This window comes from Urocampus carinirostris, chromosome 7 (assembly GCF_059441175.1).
Source record: "Urocampus carinirostris isolate Australia breed hairy pipefish chromosome 7, RoL_Ucar_1.0, whole genome shotgun sequence".
NCBI lineage: Eukaryota > Metazoa > Chordata > Actinopteri > Syngnathiformes > Syngnathidae > Urocampus > Urocampus carinirostris.
The window spans coordinates 37647172-37668112 of NC_142355.1; the positions used below are offsets into that span (position 1 = coordinate 37647172).

At 40.5% G+C, this 20941-nt stretch overlaps 1 protein-coding gene across 1 annotated transcript; it reads right to left on the reverse strand.

The window, feature by feature from the left end:
• Positions 1–1050: 1050 nt before the first annotated feature.
• On the reverse strand, positions 1051–19887 carry idh2 (isocitrate dehydrogenase (NADP(+)) 2). The gene is made up of 10 exons (XM_088340879.1): positions 19676–19887; positions 14312–14403; positions 12823–12988; positions 8675–8979; positions 7712–7848; positions 4717–4868; positions 4542–4654; positions 3189–3286; positions 1471–1563; positions 1051–1382 (listed from the first exon to the last, which is right to left on the reverse strand). Exons 1-10 carry the CDS (start codon positions 19806–19808, stop codon positions 1298–1300), a joined length of 1374 nt encoding a protein of 457 aa, XP_088197005.1. The 5' UTR covers positions 19809–19887; the 3' UTR covers positions 1051–1297.
• Between the last annotated feature and the right edge of the window lie 1054 nt (positions 19888–20941).

Below are 20941 nucleotides of genomic sequence, written 5' to 3' on the forward strand. Positions count from 1 at the left end.
AATTATTTCAGCAATATTATTTCGTATAATGTACAATATTGTTGTGAACTGAAAAATCTTGAAGTGATAACTGATTTTAATAAACCAATAAACTGTGATGATTAAAACTGAATGAACACAGCACGGCGGCGCAGTGGTTGGCGCTTGTGTGGCACAGTTCATGTCATGGGAACCTGTCGTGGGTTCAAAATCCAGCTCCAGACTTCCTGTGCGGAGTTTGTATGTTCTCCCCGTGCTTGCGTGGGTTTCCTCCGGGCACTCCGGTTTCCTCCCACGTTCCAAAAACATACATTTCAGGTGAATTGGCCGGTCCAAATTGTCCATAGGTGTGAATGAGCGAATGAGTGGTCTGTCCCTGTGTGCCCTGCGATTGGCTGGCAACCAGTTCAGGACAGGGTGTCCCCCCCCCCGCGACCCTAATGAGGATAAGCGGTACGGCAGATGAGATGAGATTATATATTTGTCGCCAATTTTCAATTTCAACCACGATAACACTAAATTTTGGGGACCCATAGATCTCTGTTGGCACCCATAGATTTTTGAGCATGCGAGTCCCCGGGACCCAACTTTTCAGAGGTAAAATGAACACTGAACACCGCTCCACTCATTTCTTACAGTGGAACCTTTTTATAATACATTCACATTTTTGTTTCTGATCTTTTATTTCTTTCAAAAAAAAAAATAAAATAAAATAAAAAAAAAATAAAATGATGTGCAAAAGAAAGAAAACCAAGAAGGCAGGTTTTGAGGGAAGTCTTGGCAGCAAGATGGCAGCCCTACTATTTATAGATTTCAGTGTTTCATCATTTTGGAGGCCCACACTGATCCTGAGGTCATCTGTTGCCCTCCCTATCAGTGTGGATAAGCCTCGCTGAGATCCCTTTCCTTACCTTGTTAGTCTGTGCCTTGCCACAATCATATTGGACTTCATTTCTATGACCAGTTATTAACCTGTGTGTGTTTCTGTATGAGGTGTTTGGGAATAAAGGAGGGGATTCACTCGTCTTTTTTGTACACCAAATACATTCGAATGAACAAGAAATCGGAAAATTTTTGGAGGGTCAGACAAACTGTTTATTAGCAAATAACTTCGCGTTTTGGCTCTTGTACGGAATAGAAAACTTCACACGAGACAAAACGTCCTAAGACGGCTACGAGGGCGGCGTCATAAAGTGCGACTACGGCGACGTCCCCTAAAGGGACAAACTCTCGTCCTTGGCATGAAAAACGAGTGGATGGGTTGACCTTGAATTTAAAAAGGAGGTACCAAAAATAAGTGGGGGGTGGGGGGAGTCCTTCACTTGCCCAAAGCCTTTTCCAGATTGGTCTTGATGGCGTCCAGGAAGTCGCCGGTGTTGACGTAGTGCTGGTTCAGCTTCACGCTGGAGGAAACAAGGACCTATTAGCACGCGCTCGAGCGTCGGGGGAGAGGGGGAAAAAACGAGTGAAAGACTTCAAGACGGGACTCACTTCGAGAGTCCGTGAATGCAGCCGGCCAGATCCTTGGTCATGGTGCCGCTCTCCACAGTCTCCACGCACACGCGCTCCAGGGTTTGAGAGAACCTCAAATGTTCAGACAACACAAAGACACTTTAAGAAAAAAAAGCAATACTGGGGAATGGGAGACCAGGGCTCACCAGAGTTCATTGAACCATAGCTTTAATCATTAAGAAATATATTACAGTTCGTGGATACGGATGTATTTCAAATATCGATCTTTTTTTGAAGCAATTAGTAGAATGAGAATCTATTTGTATATTAGGGAAATATTTTCATATTATTGATTTTTTTGACAGCTCAAGTCAATTCCAATAGATGGACTTTCTATCCGGCTTTTCAATCTGGCTACCTTTCTAGCAAAAAAAAAAAAAAAAAAAGCTACCGTTTAAGCTTAGTGAAGCATTGTGGGAAACGTTAAAGCATTTGGGTCCCCTGCTTGTACCGGTCGTGACACTTGAACCCCCTTTATTTATTTATACTGTACTATATAAAAACTGCAGTGAGACCGAGGGTTGCAATACAATAAAAAATAAAACAAAAAATAGCTTATTTTGGAAATCTGGTTTTACATTTAAACAAGAATAATGTATAAAAAGAATAACATCGGTAGAAGCATACTTTTTTCAACTAGGCATTTCTGATTTTGTGTACTGTATTTCCAGTCTATAAAGGCGCACCTGATAAGCCGCACTTTTATTTTTTTTTCCCCAACACTGCACAGCAAGGTTTCGATTAATACGAACAGTTATTTTTAAACCACTGGTATTCCGTCATTTGTTCCCCATCTGAAATTATCCACTAAAAACAAACAATTACTACCACAGAATTAAAGAGTTGAGTCACAAGACATGATTGAACTCAACATTGCCCTAGGTCTAGATCTGGTCACTTTTCCTCAGAACTCTTTAAAAAAAATGGAAAAAAATTCTGTCTTGGTGCATTTGGAATTTAAAAGATATGAATTTATGAAGCGTGGTCAAACCCGTGATATAAAATGTGTTCCCGAGATGACCAATCAAGTTTTGATCTTTTTATAAAAAATCTGGGTCAAGGTCACTACTATCTTATACGATTCTTTAGATTACTTTTGATTACAGATACGGCAATATTTCTTTAGAACAATTTATTTTACAAATGGCCATTTTGTCTGTGAGGCTCTTACAAAATCCGTTTGTGTGCCGGGTCCTATCAGGGGAGGCTGAAGATTTAGCCATTGCAGCCTGGTCATCCTGGAGGGGATTACCTCATGTGGAGGTTTCTTCATTTTTCCTCGCCCTCATGTCGGTATTAGATCAGGGGATGGTGTCATAATAGTCTGTGGTTTGCAATAATCTGTGGTCTGTGCAGCCCTGGTCTTGCCCAGACTCCTTGTGATTAAGGGCTATACAAATAAACTTGACTTGACTTAAGCTATTAAGCAAGCTATCCAGCTAGCTTCTTACATTAGATCCATTTTTGCTAGTTACTAAGTTAAATGTTGGCCTCCTTTCTGGCTAGTTATCTTCAGCTTTCAATCTGGCTCTTCAGTTGACTTATGACTCTTTTGGCTTAGCCATCCGGCTACCTTTTGAGCCGTTTAGCAAAGTTTCTTTTCGAGAAATCTGCCTTCTGCGCTCCCGAGTGAGAAAAAGGGAGCCCCAGGCTGGCTCAAGTTTGGAGAGCCCTGATCTCAAGTGAATTGGAGGTACTTGATGAGGTCCTGGTTGCCGTCCAGCTTCCCTCGGTGCTCCAGGCCTCGGGTCCAGGCGAAGATGCTGGCTATGGGGTTGGTGCTGGTGGGCCTTCCCTGGAAGAGACGGCGCTCACTTTTACCGACGTCCTCAAACGCATCTTTGTCATTCACGAAAATCGGAAGCCTTGTATCGAGGGTTTTAATTGGACGCGCGGTAGAGCCTAGTACTTCATAATGCCATTCCCATAGTTTAGTACTATCATTTTTAATGGGTAAACAGTTTTGTTTAATACCAATCCTTTTTATCCTAAAATCATTTATCTTCCAGTTTGATTTTTATGATCGTCATTTTTGGTGATAAAGTCTCTTATTAACACCATTACATTTCATTGTAGTTTTATTCAGATAACGATTATTTTTTTATTACATTTTTTTTTAGGTCATTTTCTGTTATTTTGAAAATGTTTACAAATCATATATCTCTATATGTGGTTTAACATTTTTATTTTAATCATTTCAATTTTTTAAGTATTTAACTTTGGGCGTCAATAATTTTAAAATGTTTAATATAAAAAGATTTTATATTTATTTGTCATTAGAACCATAATTTTATTCTTTTATTATGGCAAGTCACTTTATTTTTATAATTAAGTTTGTTACTATTTTTTTTTTAAATAAAGTTAGTTCGTTCGATTTATCGTCTATTTTTTAATGCATTTGTTATTTTAAACATTGTTATTCTGACTTAAACATTTGTTATTTAAAAGAATAGCTTATTTGTATTATTATTTTATTTGGGATTATTTTTCTTATTTTTCCTTTAATATCGTGAGCCATTTTATTTGTAGTACGATTATTGTCAGTCTCAATGCATTTTATTTTAGTGTCATTTTTTTTAATTATTTGTCATTTTAAAAATACAGTACTCATTTTTTTGTCATCATCACCTTTGTTTTCCATTTCATTCCCCCAAATTTTTACACATGTTGATTTCTTTTTATCATAGTTATTTTAATTTGTATTGTTTTTATTAAAATTTTAATAATTTTGAATAATTTTTCCTTAAGTCGTAACATTTTATAATGAAAATTGTTACTGATATTTCAAAATGATAATTATATCACATGACCATTGCTTTTGCAATGTTCCCCCCCCCCCTTTTTTTTTACATTTAATCACAATTGATCGTCCCGAGCTTGGGGTTCTTACTCGTTTTCACCACAAGGTGGTAGCAAAGACCGTTAACGGAGCCAACTTTCTGGTGCGCTCTCGTCCGCCGCCTCCATAGTTTCATCATTTAGTTCTACCATCATGGTTTTCTGCGTTTTTTTTTTTTTCGTTTTTGAGCAGAGGGCGTCAAGCAGCAGACCTTCTGATGCTCCCGGTAGTGCCTGGTGACGGTGCCGTGAGCCGCCTCCGCTTCGATGGTTTTGCCGTCGGGACACACCAGGACCGAGGTCATCAGGCCCAGGGAACCGAAACCTGAAGCCAAGCGCAAGTCAGACCTCTTTGGGGGCCCATGGGCGTCTTTGGCGGGGTCCCACCTTGAGCCAGGATGTCGGACTGGACGTCGCCATCGTAGTTCTTGCAGGCCCAGACGAAAGCGCCCGAAGACTTGAGGACCTGGGCTACCATGTCGTCGATCAGGCGGTGCTCGTACCAGATCTTCAGCTTGTCGAACTCGGGCTTGTAGTGCCTATAGGACCGGGGAACGGTTGGGAGAAATGATATACGGTAATTCCGCGCTTCAAGGTCCCTAGCACTGCCCCAGTGGCCCGGAGGAATACATTTTTGTAGGCCAGCCATGTCCGAGTGTTGTAGTATCCTGCCTACTAGTACTTATTCTCCGGATGAGAATCTTCAGTGAAGTCATTAACACATAACCGGGTATACAACTTCAGATGTTATTTTCACACTAAACCACAATAGGGCGCTCTACGCCTATGTTGATGCAAGGGACACACACTGGTAATAAAAAAAACAAAAACAAAAGATGACTGAACGAAAAGGCACCGCAAAACATTTTTCAAAAAGTCATTTAAAGCTGATTACAAGACGCAAATAGTGAAATATGCATTTTTAAAAGCTTGTTATCTACTGGTGAGAAACGGAATTGACATCTGACGTAAACCACGGAGAGGCCAAATAAGGAAGCGGCACATCCTCTACAGCGGGGGTCGGCAACCTATGACACGTGTGCCAGCAGTGGCACAGCAAAATAATATTGATTATATTTTAAAAATGCGCATTTTTACCTGAAATTTAGACATTTTCAGTTGCGCACTGTGTTATTTAGAGACTTTCAGTTAGCGACCCTCCTCCTCTGTTTCGTGTGTGAGTGCGTGTCTGCGCCGCGCAGAGGAGGAAATATTAGTGTTTTAACGCAGCCACAGAAACACCGGCGTGCGATAAATGAACGAATCATGACTGCACTTCCAGCAAAAACATCTCGTTCTTTCCAGCCAGCGTGGACCGACGAAGAAGGCTTTGTGCAAAAAATGACCGTGCTGTTTGTGCACTTGTTATTCACATTCATTTTGTAGTTTATTAATGAACAAGAATAGTGGGAGATAGATTGGTCAGTTATACCAGTGTACCGGGGCACACTAGTATGCCGTGAGACCTTGTCTAGTGTGCCGCTGGAATTTGCCCAATTTTCTTTCCAAAAAAATCAGGCCATTACTCAGTATTTTTGCAATCTTCAGATGAGGAACTGTAATAGTCATCCATATCAGTAGGTGGCAGTAGATTTTTATATACTTTTTATGTACCAATTATCTGATCTTGAGGTAGCACAGTACATTTAATAACTTAGTTTAACAAAGCGGTTTAAGATTGCATTGTAAAAAATAAAATGAAAAAGAACGATGTGCTTTATGTTTTTAAGTATTATTTTCTTATTTTTTTATACTAAGTATCTGCGTATGAGGTAGTACAGTGAAATATTTGACACAACTTCATTCTCAAACATTTTCAACGGACGGTGTGCCTCGGAACTTTTTTATAAATGAAAGTCTACCTTGTTTCAAAAAGGGTTGAAAAACATATGTTATACGATTAAAATGTATATCCATGTTGTATATTTGGACTGGTGTAAAATGACATCTCAGTTGGATATTAAAAAAATGTGCGAGTCTTTAATCTCTATGTGGCACACTGATTTACTAAGAAATTTGAAAGTGGCACTCCACACCAAAAAAGGTTGCTGACCCCTGCCTGACAGAGACAGCGTAGAGCAGGGGTGTCAAACATGCGGCCCGGGGGCCAGATCAGGCCCGCTAAGGGAGTGAATCCGGCCCGCGAGACAACGCCCAGTGAAGCGCAAGGGAAAAACGAGCTGCAGGTCTAAATAAGTCCACTTGATGTTGCCAAAGCCAGGTGCCTCTCACAAAGACACTGTACTTGTATTCCTTTCTTTCTCTCTCTCTCTCTCTCTCCCTCTTTTCCTCCCTTTTTCTCTTACTCTGTGTCTCTCTATCACTTTCTGTGTCTCTTTCTCTTTGTCTCTTTTTCTCTCTGTGTCTTTTTACCTTCTTTTGCCCCCTCTTCCATTTTTCCTTTTCTCTCTTTCTCTCTCTCCTGCTTTCCCCTTCTCTCCTTCTCCTTCCCTCTTTCTCTCTTTCTATTTATCTTTGGATATCATTCCTTTCTCTCTCTTTCTTTCCCCCTCTCTCACTATTTGTCTTTATATCTTTTTTGTTTCTCACATTCTCTCTCTCTCTCTTCTCTCTCGTTCTCCCTTTCTCTCTTTCATTGTCCCACCCTCTCTCTTTTTCTCTCCTTCACTTTGTCTTATTTCTTTCTCTCTTTTCATTTCCCTCTAATATACTAGTCCGGCCCCCGAGAGAATCTTTGTTCTATCGTGTGGCCCCCGAGGTAAATTGAGTTTGACACCCCTGGCGTAGAGGAAAGAGTCATTGGACTTAGTGATTTGGAGTGAAACTAGTTCGGTAAGCATGTTCTTCATGCTAGTTATCGGAATAATGTGTTACGCCGTGACTGATATAAACAGGCATGTCAATCGTCCAACGTTACGTTTGTATCCCGGTTTTCTCATTATTTTGAATTGTCTGTCAAGAAGACATGCATGTTTTCCATGTAGGATTTTATCAAACGAAACTTGTTTTTTTTCATTCTACTTGTTCTTTTTTGGGGTGGTGTCACTTCTAGTCTGAAAAATACAATATGTATAAAAAAAATCGAGGTCATTTCGATCAAGTTAGGATTTTTTTTAAAGACATGCAAACTAAATGCTTTCTGGTCGCTAGGGAGCAGTGTTGAGTTTGTATAACGTGGTGAGTTGGTGAGTGGTCACTCAAATGTTTAAAATAAACCAGTTAACACAATCGATGCCAAAAACTGAACATCTTTTTCCCCATTGTTGATGAATAAATATCTAGTGCTTAAAAAAATAATTTACCATTGGTGATTATAATATTCAGCGTAGGTTACTAATATAAACGACATTGAAGAGGACTGTTTCACACTGATTCTTGTTTTGAGGGCGAGGAATGGTTTAGGGACGAAAGTGTGACTGACTTCTGGAAGATGTCCTCAAAGATGTCCTTGAAGCGTCCGTCGTAGGCCTTGAGGATGGTGTTCTTGGTGCTCATGTAGAGCGGCCACTTCTTGTTGATGGCGTACTGGAAGCAACTGTGAGCGAAGCCCGAGATTGACTAGTATGGGAAGAAAACAACTCCGATGACTAAACACCTCGCAGCTAACTGGTAAAGCTAAATATCTGCTATATTCAGGCACAAAAGACGCATTTCGACAATATAAAGATCCCCACAACATGAACATGAAAAGGATGGAGGTGCTAATGCTAATAGTTAACGTTCTTGTCACAGTTAGTAAAACCCTACAGCAATACTTGGGCCGACTTCTAATTGCTAAGGTGAAATAGTTGCTTCGTTCGAGCACAAGACACATTTCGACTATATAGAAAACCCCTACAACACGAACGTAATGTTCTAGTCAATGGAAAATACATGGAAGAACAAAAAGAACCGAGACTCAAAGTAACCAAAACGCAAAATGATCCTATTTTTGCTGAGCCTTGAGTAAACAAGACGCAATAAAATTGGCAATAATGACAAAGAAATTGGGAAGAAAGAAAATACAACAAAAAACAAAGTAGAAAAAGGGGCAAGAAAGAAAAAGTAACACGAAAGAAAAACCCAGAAGGAGAGACAGGAAACATGGCAAAAAATGTAAAGGGAGGAAAAAAAAAAAGTAAAGAGGATATGGGAAAAAGAAAATGAAAAGTTAAGTCAAAGGGAAACAGGAAAAAGTAGAAAAAAAAAATAAAAAAAACCTAACCCTAACGATTATTGTTTTTTGTTTTTTAGGGCTACCCTTAGCAGCAAGATGGTGGCCGACCATGTCAGCCCCATTTGACGTAAAGCCGATACCAAATTCTCAACCTTGGGGCACATTTGAATGACTCTTATCAGGGCTCGTTTTTCTGAATAGCGCCAATTCAGCATTTGAATGGCTCACCTCGTCGGTGTTGTACATGCCCATGCCGCAGCCCCCGGCGGGAAAATCGTAGACCTCCCACTCTTTGGCGTCCGATCCGTCGGCTGGGGCGAAAATCATCTTGAATTTCCCGGGGCGGTCCACCACGAAATCGGTGGCCCGGTATTGGTCGCCGAAAGCGTGGCGGCCGATGGTGATGGGCTGCGTCCAGCCGGGCACCAGGCGGGGGATGTTCTTGCAGATGATGGGCTCCCGGAACACAGTGCCCCCCAAGATGTTACGGATGGTGCCGTTCGGGCTCTTCCACATCTTCTTCAGGCTGAACTCTGAAAGCAAGGAAGAAATCTTTAAGCTTCCTTATTTCGACCGATTTTGTTGTCTTGCAAAAAAACGGGAAAAATATTCCATCGTTTGCACTGGTTCCCTGAAAACAAATAGGAAAAATGGGAACATCTGTCATTTGGCAACAGCATCAACCACGAAATCAGATTTGTCGCCGCAACATAATTATGTCAATTGGTGGCATAAAAGTGGAAATCGATATTGCAATGAGACACAGTGCCATTGTGTACTCGCGAGACACTGCGGGTTTTTCCCAAGGATTCATAGTTCCACAAGAGAGCGCTCTAGGCCTGTGCCGACAAATCAAGTGCCTCCCTTAGCGTACGCCACTCCAGCTAACATCACTAAAAAGATGTGGAGTCTCATTTTTGGAAAGTTGGATAAAGTAGTGGAAAAGGAGATCGACAGACTGGTATGTGCAGCATCTGCAGTCTTTCGGTCCACCATGGTGAAAAGGGAGCTCAGCCGAAAGACAAAGTTCTCGATCTGCCAGTCGATCTACGTTCCTACCCTCACCTATGGTCAAGAACTTTGGATTATGACCGAAAGAACGCGATCCCGAATACAAGTGGCCCATATGAGTTTCCTCCGCAGGGTGTCTGGGATCTCCCTTAGAGATAAGGTGAGAGGCTCAGTCATCCGGGAGAGCCACTGCTCCTCCGCAGTGAGAGGAGCCAGTTGAGGTGGCTCGGCATGTCCCACCGGTAGGAGGCCCCGGGGGCGACCCAGGACATGCTGGAGAGGCTATGTCTCTAGGCTGGCCTGGGAACGGCTCGGGATCCCGTCGGATGAGCTGGAGGAGGTGGCTGGGGATAGGGACATCTGGGCTTCCCTTTTAAGGCTGCTGCCCCCGCGACCCGACCCCGGATAAGCATAAGACAGTGGATGGATGGATAAGTACAGAAAATTTGCACCTCGTATGAAATCACTTTTGTGCAAGTTGAAAAGAATGCATCCCGATAGATAAGAAATGGTGGAGGCAAACGTTCAGAAGGCGCCGATATTTTCATCTCGCTCAAAAGTGTTTTCTATACGAGGTGAAAATACTCTGCATAACTTTTCTATCGATTCGATTCTTTAAGCAGACTGGTGGGGAAGTATTTCCTGTGATGCGTCATGGGCAAGTATAGCCTGGTGGCGCCCGTCTCTCTCCAGGCCAACATGCGTTTCCATCTTTCACATGATAGGCGATTGTGCCACCCACTACATTTTTGGGCATGAATCCTGGCGATTTACGGAGACAACTAAAGAAAAACGGCAAATGAAAATAGTTTTCTGCAAATGGCGAAATATACAGCCCGAGATCAGAAAGCGAGGCGACAAGGAGTCTGATGTGGCGGATGAAAATGTCATGGGATTTAGTTATTTGGGCTGAAAATGATCATTGGCTTAACATGTTCTTAAGGATACTCTTAATTTTCTTAAAAAGCTCATTAGGTCCCTGTTATACACACTTAATTTGATATCTACCGGTAGTTTTGTCGTATTTGTTTTTAGTATTTCTGCAGTCATATTTTTGTAGTGTTACTTCTGCAGTATTTTTGTTGTATTTCCGTATTAGTTTTTCTATGTTTTAGTAATGGTAATGTTTTGTAGTATTTACTTAGTTTTTTATAGCATCTCTGGTTATATTTTGTCGTATACCTGTCGGTATTTTTGCCATTTTTGTTAGTATTACTGTGGGTGTATTTTGAGGACCTTTCTGTAGTTTTTTATGGCATTTCTCCAATATTTTTGTGGGACTTCTGTGACATCAGTGTTCTCGTTTGCCCGCGTCCTAGACACATCATTTTTGCTGGGGACGCAACGTTTTTGACACCAAATTGTCATTATTACCCGATTACTTTTTTTTTTTTTAAACAAAGATTTACCGCACTCCAAACTTTGTCAGGCAGATCCGCCATTGTTGTTTTGGTCTCGTGCAAACGAGATCTCGTTGCTTCGAGATGACGTAATTGTTGTGGCGGTTGTAGAGTGAAAGAAGAGTATGCCTCCAAAAAAACAGTTGGTATTAGGTGCAAATCAACAAAAAATTGGTATTTTCTTCAGTGTCGGTAATAAATCGAAACATAACACAAAGTGGTAACAACGGCAATAATTCCAGCACCAAAAAACGGCGGAGAAATTCTTCAGAAGACCGCGAAGGTAAGGAAAACACGCGTTTTGAAGCGAACGATTCGACGAAAGAAAATACAGTGGAACCTCTGTTTTCGAACGCCTCTCAGTTCGAACAAATCGGTTCTCGACCAAAAATTGAGAAATTCTTGCTTCGCTTTTCGTTCAAAAAATCGGAGTTCGAACGCCGATACGCTAGGGGCAATGCTGAGCGGCGTACGGGTGTAGATTGCCCCCACCCCTTGTGAAGAACTGTTGTCACGTGACCGCGCACTTCTTTTTGCTTTTGTTTTTAATATCGGTGAACGGAGTGTTTTAACCCCTAATTATGCCCCGGAAGAAGGTCGGTGCTAGCAGCAAAGTTGCTACAGGTGAAAAAAGAAGAGTAGTGCGTACAACTATTGCATTTAAGAAAGAAATAATAGCAAAATATGAACAAGATGTGCGAGTTTCCCTTCTTTCGAGGGAATAGAGCATGGCTTCTGCAGACCACCACAAAGGTAAAAAATCCTATTCATAAATCTTTTCATTATCCTTTAACCGCTCACCACTTGTTGTGGAGACCCCGGTGCTAAATGATGTGTAAACGACCTGATTTTTTTATTTTTACACGTTTATGTTAGCGTAATCTATCGTACGGAAGATTACGCTAACGCGAACGTACGATTAGCCTGGGTTAGCTTCATGTTAAGCCTTCAAGGATTTGGAACGGATTAAAATGATTTTACATTACTTTTAATGGCAAAAACGATTTTCGGTGATCGACCAAATCGGTTTTCGAACGGATTATGGTCGAGAACCGAGGTTCCACTGTAAACAAATGAATCCTAGCAAGAAAAAGACTTTTCTGCCAAAATGGATTAAATTATATTCCTGGTTACGCTATGAGGAGGATGATAATGGATTGGACTTTGAGAAGGCATTACAACTATGGCGGGACAGCAAACCACAAAGAATATATGAACTGAAAAATTTGAAGTGATAACTGCTTTGTATTACCAATTAACTGTGATGATTAAAACTGCATGAATATATAGATTTATATTATATATTTGTCGTCGATTTACAATTTCAACCGCGATACACTAAATTTTGGGGACCCAAAGATCTCTGTTGGGACCCATAGATTTTTGAGCATGCGAGTCCCTGGGACCCATTACTTTTCAGAGGTAAAATGAACACTGACATGTTTGTTATTTTTGTAGATTTTTATTGTGCAATGTCAGTGGTCTGTGCAGCCCTTTGAGACTCCTTGTGTTAAGGGCTATACAAAAAACATGACATGACAAGACTCATTAATGAAATAGACAGACATGTCAATCACGTACAGCCCGTCGTTCTTTGACTTTTAAGATGTCATGTATGTTTTGGTGTTGGCTTCCTCCTGAAAATGAGACCTGTATATAGGTTTTCCATCTTGTGCATTTCTTTGGCCGGTGTGACTTACAGTCTGCAAAAGACAGTGACCCTTGTGTTGTTTATTTTGTACTATTTTTATCCAGCTTACGTACGCAGAAAAGTGAATAAAAATCTACATTTTATGTTTCTACAGTTGGGACCTAGGAAAATCCTAACGATTAAAAATGACATAAAATATAATTCATTTTGACCCAAGGGCAATAGGAGGGTTAGAACCAAACGTAGCGCATAAAAAGCTCTTTTGTAATGGCGACGCCCTCGGGTAGCGCAACCGCATTTTGCGGGAAGGGTACCTTCGACTCTCGCTTCGTCGGGGGTGATGGTGGCGCACTTGACGGCCACGCTGTACTTTTTGGTGGCCAGCGCAGAGTCGATCGTCACTTGGTCGTCCGTCTGGTCGCGGTACGGCAAACCCAGGTCGTAATACTTCAGTTCCACGTCCACGTTAGACAAAATCAGCTACGGGAGAAAGACGGTCAACGATACTTCCAAATACGATGAAAGTCAAACGTCTCGGTGGATTCCAGCCTTCCGCAATGTCAACAGCGTGCTTCTTTTTCGATTGTAGAAGTATTCACATTGTGTGTTTGCTTGAAATTTCAAAGCATCACTCATTCATGTTTTTTAAGTGGTGTTCTGACGAGTCTACCCCAATCTTATCATATTACCTTGAAATCCAGCCGGGTCCAGTCTTAACACTAGGTCTCTTGTGATGACGCGACTTCCTTATTTTACCTGGTAAGTCCCGTCCTAGTAAAGTTTGATTTCCCATTCTGTCAAATCTGCTCCCTTTTACCTATAAGGGTAACAAGCCACTTTTTTTTTTTTATGCGGGGGGGGGGTGACTTTATCCTAAACACAGGCCCATACACAGTAAAATTCCCGCAGTCCAAATTATTAAAATTGGATGATTTTGTACACTTTTTCACTGCACAACTGCTATTTAAGGTCAACAAAAACATAGTGCCAGAAAACATCCATAAATTATTCATTCGGAAAGAGGGAAATTATAACTTAAGGGGCTGTGGTAAATTCATAATCCCAAAGGTGAGAACCACCAGGAAAAGTATGTGTGTGGAGTCAAACTTTGGAACAATTTACAAGTGATCAAAGAATGTCCAAATATTTACATGCTCAAATTTAAATACAAAAAAACATTAATGGCGGAATACAGAGATGAAAAAAATGGGTGATATGAGAGATTGGGAATAGTGAGTCTAGAACTATGGTTAACTTTGTGTTATTGTTGCTATTGTTATATCATAACTGTTAATAATATTATTACTATTGTCGTTATTAGCATTGGTGTATTTAATAGGGAAGATGAAGGGGTAGGGTATTTAAGCATTTGCTTGTTACTACCACTTTTCGAACATTATTTTTGTTGTTGAGTTATTGTTTTTGTTCTGTTTTTTGTTTTAATGTTCGAATAAAGTTTTTCATTCATTCAATTCTTATTTTAAAACTTTTTACTCAAAGTCCCCAACTGAACCGCTCTCTTCATCTTTCTTTTTACTTGGTTTCCTTCTGGATCTGCTCTCCAGCAAACGTCCCCACTTAGTTGGTGGACAAATACTTCTTTCGAGCAGAAATCCTTTTGCAATCATTGGAATAAGAGAGGAATGAACACAACCCCCACACGCCATCTAGCGCTTCACAGGCAACCAGCAAATTTCTGGAATGAATCCAACCGCTAGCTGTGCCCTCAAGCTCACCCATTGGCTCAAATGCGAGCCGCCCCCGCCTTACGCTCCGATTTAAAAATAGTGCGATTGGCTTCACCTTCTCCTTGATGAACTCCCAAATGATCCTGGTCATCTCGTCTCCGTCCATCTCCACCACCGGCTGAGCCACTTTGATTCGCTTGTCGCCATCTGTTAATCACAGCGGAGGCGGGATCAATCAAACCATCCATTGCATTTGTGAAAAAAATAGGTAAGCGTTATTGTAAAATGTGCTTTCCTGTACAGAAAGTGAAGCAATTTAGCTCTAATCCTGTCAGCAGACAAGCTAATCTGTAGACGGAGGTGATAAGATTAATGATAATCTCGTCAACCCGGTGCGGTTGTACATCAAGGGAAAAAGAATGTGTGTATAATGCCCCATTCTGTCCAGAGAGCCATGACCTCTCATCCTTCTCCCAAGCTTCAAAGGACGATTGGTATAATTGCAACAACACGGCGCGGACTAATCAGCCAGTGGCCTAGTCATGGGGCGTGGACATTAGATCACCATGTGTCATAAAAGTGGGCAACTCGGAAGCCCCCGCCATTTACTCTGTCTCCTGCACACGATTGTAATTGGCACAGGCACAGACCTGATTTGTTAAACTATGTGGTTCGGCTAAATAAATTAATATGTGGACTATATTCGGCTCAATAACTTCTCAGGCTTCTGGAAATGCTCCACCTGTAAGGGTTTGGACAAGACACGTGAAGTGTCTTGGAGTCAGATTGCAGTTTAGGAAATGTTAAAACCTTACATACACTACGAAGAATCAAAAGGAGCTTTTTCTTTTTTTCCCCCCAAAGGCTTTCACAAAGAAAAAGATTCGAAAAAATTAGAAGAAATATGAAAGTTAAAAAAATATATAAAAAGGAAAAATAAAAAGGAAACAAAAAATCTAACAGAAAAACAAAGTATTTGTTTTAAATGACACAAAGCTGGTGCTGATGAATACATTTTCTGGCACGTGAGCCGAATATTTATGCAAAACTTCCAAATATACAGTGCCGCAAAATTCCCCTTCTTGATTTCTGTGAGAGGTTTTTGGCACTTTCAAGTTTCAGATACTCGAGCCAATTTGAATATGGCACAAAGACAACCCAGGGTTGAAACGTTGGTTCCATTAGTAAGCCACAACAAAAGTGTGGTGAATTAGCAGAAGGTAAATGACATTTCTTAGCCTCCAGTGCACGATCTTGTTATTGAAGATGGTGATGACAACCAGATGACAGTTATCACCTTTATATTGTGACTTCTGAACTTTGACTTCACCACTCCAGAACCTTCATTTTGCTTGTTTCGGAGCAGAAAATAAAGAGGCTTCCTTTATGGAAGCGAGCCCACGTGAGCTATGTTGCCCCCTCTGGTTCCTGCAGCTGTGGGTCCACCTGTCAAAACACTCGACCCAAAATAAACTGCTATCATGCTAACAAAGCCCGACCTCTGAGGTGAAGATCAGGTCAGAGCACGGGACTGAGAACTAGGACAACGTCGTACAAACTAATGACAGCTGTCGTTAATCAAGAAGGCAAGCAGCGTCAGCGGCATTTACAAGAAGACTTGTCGGGAAACATGGCAAGGATTTCAAGCATTGACAAGCATTTTTCAACCCTCAAACTCAATATTAAAATTCAAGCATTTTCAAACCACCAGTACTATTTGTAGAGAACCCATTAACATTTTTTTTGTTTCTAAAAAAAGATGCCCGATTTTAACAAGTCGTGCACTTTGTGATGAAGAAAGACACGAATAAGAGAAAAGTTTACACTGTGGAACATTTCAGTTTGGATCATTCACGCACAAAAGTGCATTCTTTCGAGACTAGCCAATAACTATGTGGGCTCACTTAAGTTGTGTTTGCGTAAAATAATGTTAACTGTTGAAAATATTCACCTTGAATTACAGTTGCTTTCTTTATCAGACAACGGGAAAACTGCAATTGGCCTTTCCCCGTTTAGGCATGAAAAGTTTAAGTTACGAACACAACCAACTTATTATTACCATTAGATCATTCAATGTTCAAAATACTACTTCTATTGGAATTCAATTTTTCATCAATTCTGGGATATTGCACCAAAGAATCATTGACTTGGGCAGAATTAAGTTCAGCTTAAGACACATATTCTGACTAAATCCAGTCAAAAGAGAAAAAGAATACACACCCCCTTCAAAAAGTAGAAATTAAAAACAATGCGTCTCATCGCTAGAAGTAAACTACACTTAAATGGAACCAGAACAGTTTCTCAAAATATATCTTTTACAACAAAGCAGATCAAATAGAAAGAATTATGATAACGTATACAAAACTATTCAAAATACTGCAGAAATACTACAAACATACTACAAAACTGAATATCAAATGTAATGGTAAATGTAAACTCTACCAAATAAGACCGAGGAACTGGCTGTGCTGGTGAATCACATCAAAGCGTACAGGGAGTGCGGTTTGCTGTGTTTTACAGAAACATGGCTCACGTCTAGGGACAGAGACACAAAGGCCTGCGGGAAGCGGAGAGGAGGTGGACTCGCTATCTACACGAACATGAAGTGGTGTAACCCTGGGCACAAAAGATTTCCATCTGTTGCAGGGACGTCAAACTTTTGGACCAGCTTGTGACGTCATCCACTCCGCTGTGGCTAAACTACAACAAAGCACCCAGAGGGCATCCTGAAAATAAACAACAAAGGAGACTGCTGGAAGTGTGAATTTCCCTACGATAATGAATAAAGTATCCATATATCCATCTAATGATTATAAAAGACAAATCTATTTAAAAACAAATAAAAAACGATGGATGTGTGTGTATTCCCCAGGATGGGCCAAATTTAGAAGCGCAATACACCCCCCCCCCCAGACTCCAAATGTTGCCCACCCACGTTTTAGTTCCTTACTGGATTCTTGTGGGAATTCTTGTCGATTCAAGCATGCAAACTTGGATCTTCCGCAACTGAAAACTCCCAGAGTTGTGCATTGTGGGTAAAGAACCTTCTTTTGGATCGACAACTTGATCCTACACAGAATTAAATCCCCTTCAACTGGAGGAGAAGAGAATAGGGGGTGGGGGTGGCTCTTGTTATGCAAGCATAGCTGGATCAACACAGGCAGCCATGAAGGGCGAGCGCTACAATGTCGAGCTAGCTTGTGAGAGTGCACACTCTCACAATTTTTAGAGATTCTATAGCAGATCTACAGAGAAACAGCACAAGAAGCACCGAAAAATCCAATGTTTTTATCATCACGCACCGAGAATCGTTCAATGCAGATAAGTCAGGATGAGCTGGGTCACCTCGAACGCCCTTTTATCCTCCAGCTGACATTTCCAAAATCTTACAAAACTTAATACTAAAAAATAGGAGGGGAAATACAAATATGCCCGCTGTTTATTTACTTGGACTGCAAAAGTGTGAGGCAGACGTACGACATGCAACTACTACACTGGCAGAGAATAATACTACACAAAGTTGACCTTTGAAAACCCGCAATCACAAGAGTTTTGGTTGCTCGGTTACTTTCACTTTGCGTTTCTACTCGAAATAGCTTGCAGAGACTGAGCAGATCATTACTTCCTCTTGTCATGAGGCTCTTTAACTCCACCCGGAGAGTAAAAGCCCACATTAAACCCCACATTTGCATATTACCCTATTTTTAATACAGTGTATATTTTCCGTAGCACTATTCAAATACTCTATATCGACACCTTATATTGGGCATTTTTGTATTTTATTTTCTCTTATTTTATTATTTTATTTTTCAACACAAGGATACTGCTGGAAGTGTGAATTTCCCTACGGGGATGAATAAACTATCCATCTAAAATTAGTCAGTTCCTGTGCTTTAGTTCAATGTACAAGGTCAGGGCAGGCTGTTCGAAATGCATATTTTGAATTTTGATAACAGGACTCGTGGATGTGATGTTTTGGGAAGCCAGACATCAAGGCGCAGTGTTGTGAGAACGATGGGCGCAAACAGTTCCTTGGCACGCCCATGGGAGGAGCCGAGACACCAGAGAGACGTGGGCCAATAAGAGAAAGCTAAAGGACTTTAGGAGAAAGTTTCACACACACTCTAACGTCACTTCAGCCATCTCCTGTTTTATTTACACTTAGTTCGGATGTTGTGAACAAAATCTCCCCCCGTGTGAGATGTCGGCTTTCCTGTTCATTTTTCTCTCAAGAAACGAGCGCGCATGATTGTTGGGTGAATGTAGGTTCTGTTTGGTTAATGGAGTCAGATAACTAATTTGAACAATTTGGTAAACCGTACATTTTGATAATTAATTTCTAACAAATTCCTAGAACATAACTGGTGATCTGGTGTTTTGTTTTTATTGCAATCACTGTTCTAGATTCTGTGTACAGCGACCTTGGGAGTCCTGAAAGGTGCTTCTACATAAAATTATCATCAATATAACTATTATCACTATGAATTCCACAACTCACAATGACCAAACCTAATAGAAAAGTAATTGCATTAATTATTCCAAAATAGATTTGGCTTACTTTCAAATTCGAATCAAGATCGCTGTTACGAAAAACTCATTAAAATATAGACAGAAATAGGTCATCATTTTTAATACTCAAATTCGTATGTTCTACCGTTACTATACCTCCATCTCCCACTTTTTCTCATGGTAATTATTTACCTAAGTCCTTTGTCTCCTTCAATTGTCTGTCCCACTTTTAAAGATAAAATATCAATGAAAACATTTGAAAAACCATATGACGGAAAATTTTTATTTTGGAATCTGGCGGAGAAAACTAAATACAATTCAGCTACTCCTAAGATAACTAAAATCCAATAGTGATTGCAAATGTGTTTAAATCACAATCTTTTTCACATGGAGAATATAATTTGTGTAATTCAAGTTGAAATCAATGTCACATAAAAAAAAAATGAAAAAGAGATGGTTATTTTAGGAGCCCGGCGTCCATTTTTGTCCGTCTCGTCTCTGACCTTGGAATTAAAAGGAAAAGTTTCGCCCCGAACGCGACCTCGCAGGGATGTGTCACCTACTTTCATCCTCGTCCATTTCCAGTTAAAACAACCATTTCGACTCTTTTCTAGTTATTAAAATCGACTGTTTAGTTTTGAAACATTTTGGTTTAGTCGACACTTTATTGAAAAAAGATCGTGATGCCTTTAATGCGCCTTTTTTCCCCCAGATAACTTTGAATGGGGGAGACAAAAGATGGGCTCGCAAATAATACAAAAGAGCGAAACTGGAGCTATGCATTAGAAAAAACACAGAAAATAAGAAAGAAAGTAAAATGTTTAAGGACGTTTCAAACGCATTCACCCCTAAAAAAAAGAAAACGAAAAGACGTCGAATGGGATTGAGCAAATGAGCTACCCGGTTAGCGCGTATGCTAAGCGAACGGATGACGTCACCGCGGTCACTCAATAGTAAATGATTGACTTACAGTTTCTCCGTTGCGACGTTTGGCACTGAGCAGCCGGGCAGAGCACAGCAGCGGCGGCTGGGTTCCTGGAGAAGGTCCCGGCGGCGGCCGTGGACCTCGAGATGGAGCTCAAGAGTTTGAGGAAAGCGGCCATGTTGCCCCGACGGAAGCAAAGAAGGAAGGCAAGCTCAGACGCACTGCGACATTATAGCCGTCGGGAGGATAAACCCGCCCTCAACTCCTCCTCCTGCGCCGCCTGGGTAGGGCGCATGCGCCCGAGCGGGGTAGTCTCACGGATTCGGGATCTTTTTGGTGAAGCGGCTTTTTCGGCTCTGCTTACTGAAAACGACTCCTTTGGCTCTTTAGATTTTTCACTTTTATCCTCGTACTGTATATTATTCATGTATCGTTGTGCACGAAATGGCTTAGAAAAGTGGAAAAAAATGTTAAAAAAAACGCAAAAATGGAAAAGGGGGAAGAAAAGAGAAAAAGAAGAAAAAAAAAACAAAAGAAAAAAGTCAAACGAGAGATAATGGAAAGAAAAGAGAAGTAAAAGGCTTGGAAAAGAAGAAACAAATGAAGAAAAAAAAATCAAAGGAAAAAGTAACAAAAAATCAAGAAAAGGAGCAAGACAAGAAATAAAAGGCTAGAGGATAAAAAACAAAAGAAGAAATAATAAATAAAAAGCTAGGAAGAAAAGGTATCAAATAAGAAGAAAAATATACACGAAAAGAAAAATAAGAGGATAAATAATGATAAGCTAGGGGGAAAGAACACCCACCCCTCCAAAAAAGGGGTAAAAAAGCAAAAAAGAAGAAAACGCGTGGTAAAAAAACAAACAAAAAACAAGAAAAATGAGGAGGGAGGGGAAAAAAAGAAAAACGAAGTAAAATCATATGCTAGGGTCAAGAACAGAAGAAAAAAACAAAAAAAAATTAAAAAAATAAAACAAGAATTAAAACAGAATAAAAAATCATTTGAAAAAAGCTAAAGACCAAAAAAAAGGAAAAATACAAAGCGAAAAAGACAAGAGAAAAGGAATGAAAAAAGAAAGAAAGAACCATCATCTGGAAGGAGGGGCTCTTTAATTGTGGGGAGCAGGCTCTCCTCGTCGCTTCCAAGAGCCGTCTCATTGAGCCTTATTGTTCGCGAGCGACACAACCATAGAGGCGTTAACTGTCATTTTCGGGCGGGAGTCCATCCGCCATCTTTATTTTGGGCAACCGGCTTCACGAGGACCAACTAGCAAATAAAATGAATTCAATAAATCCAAAGATGTGTAAACCC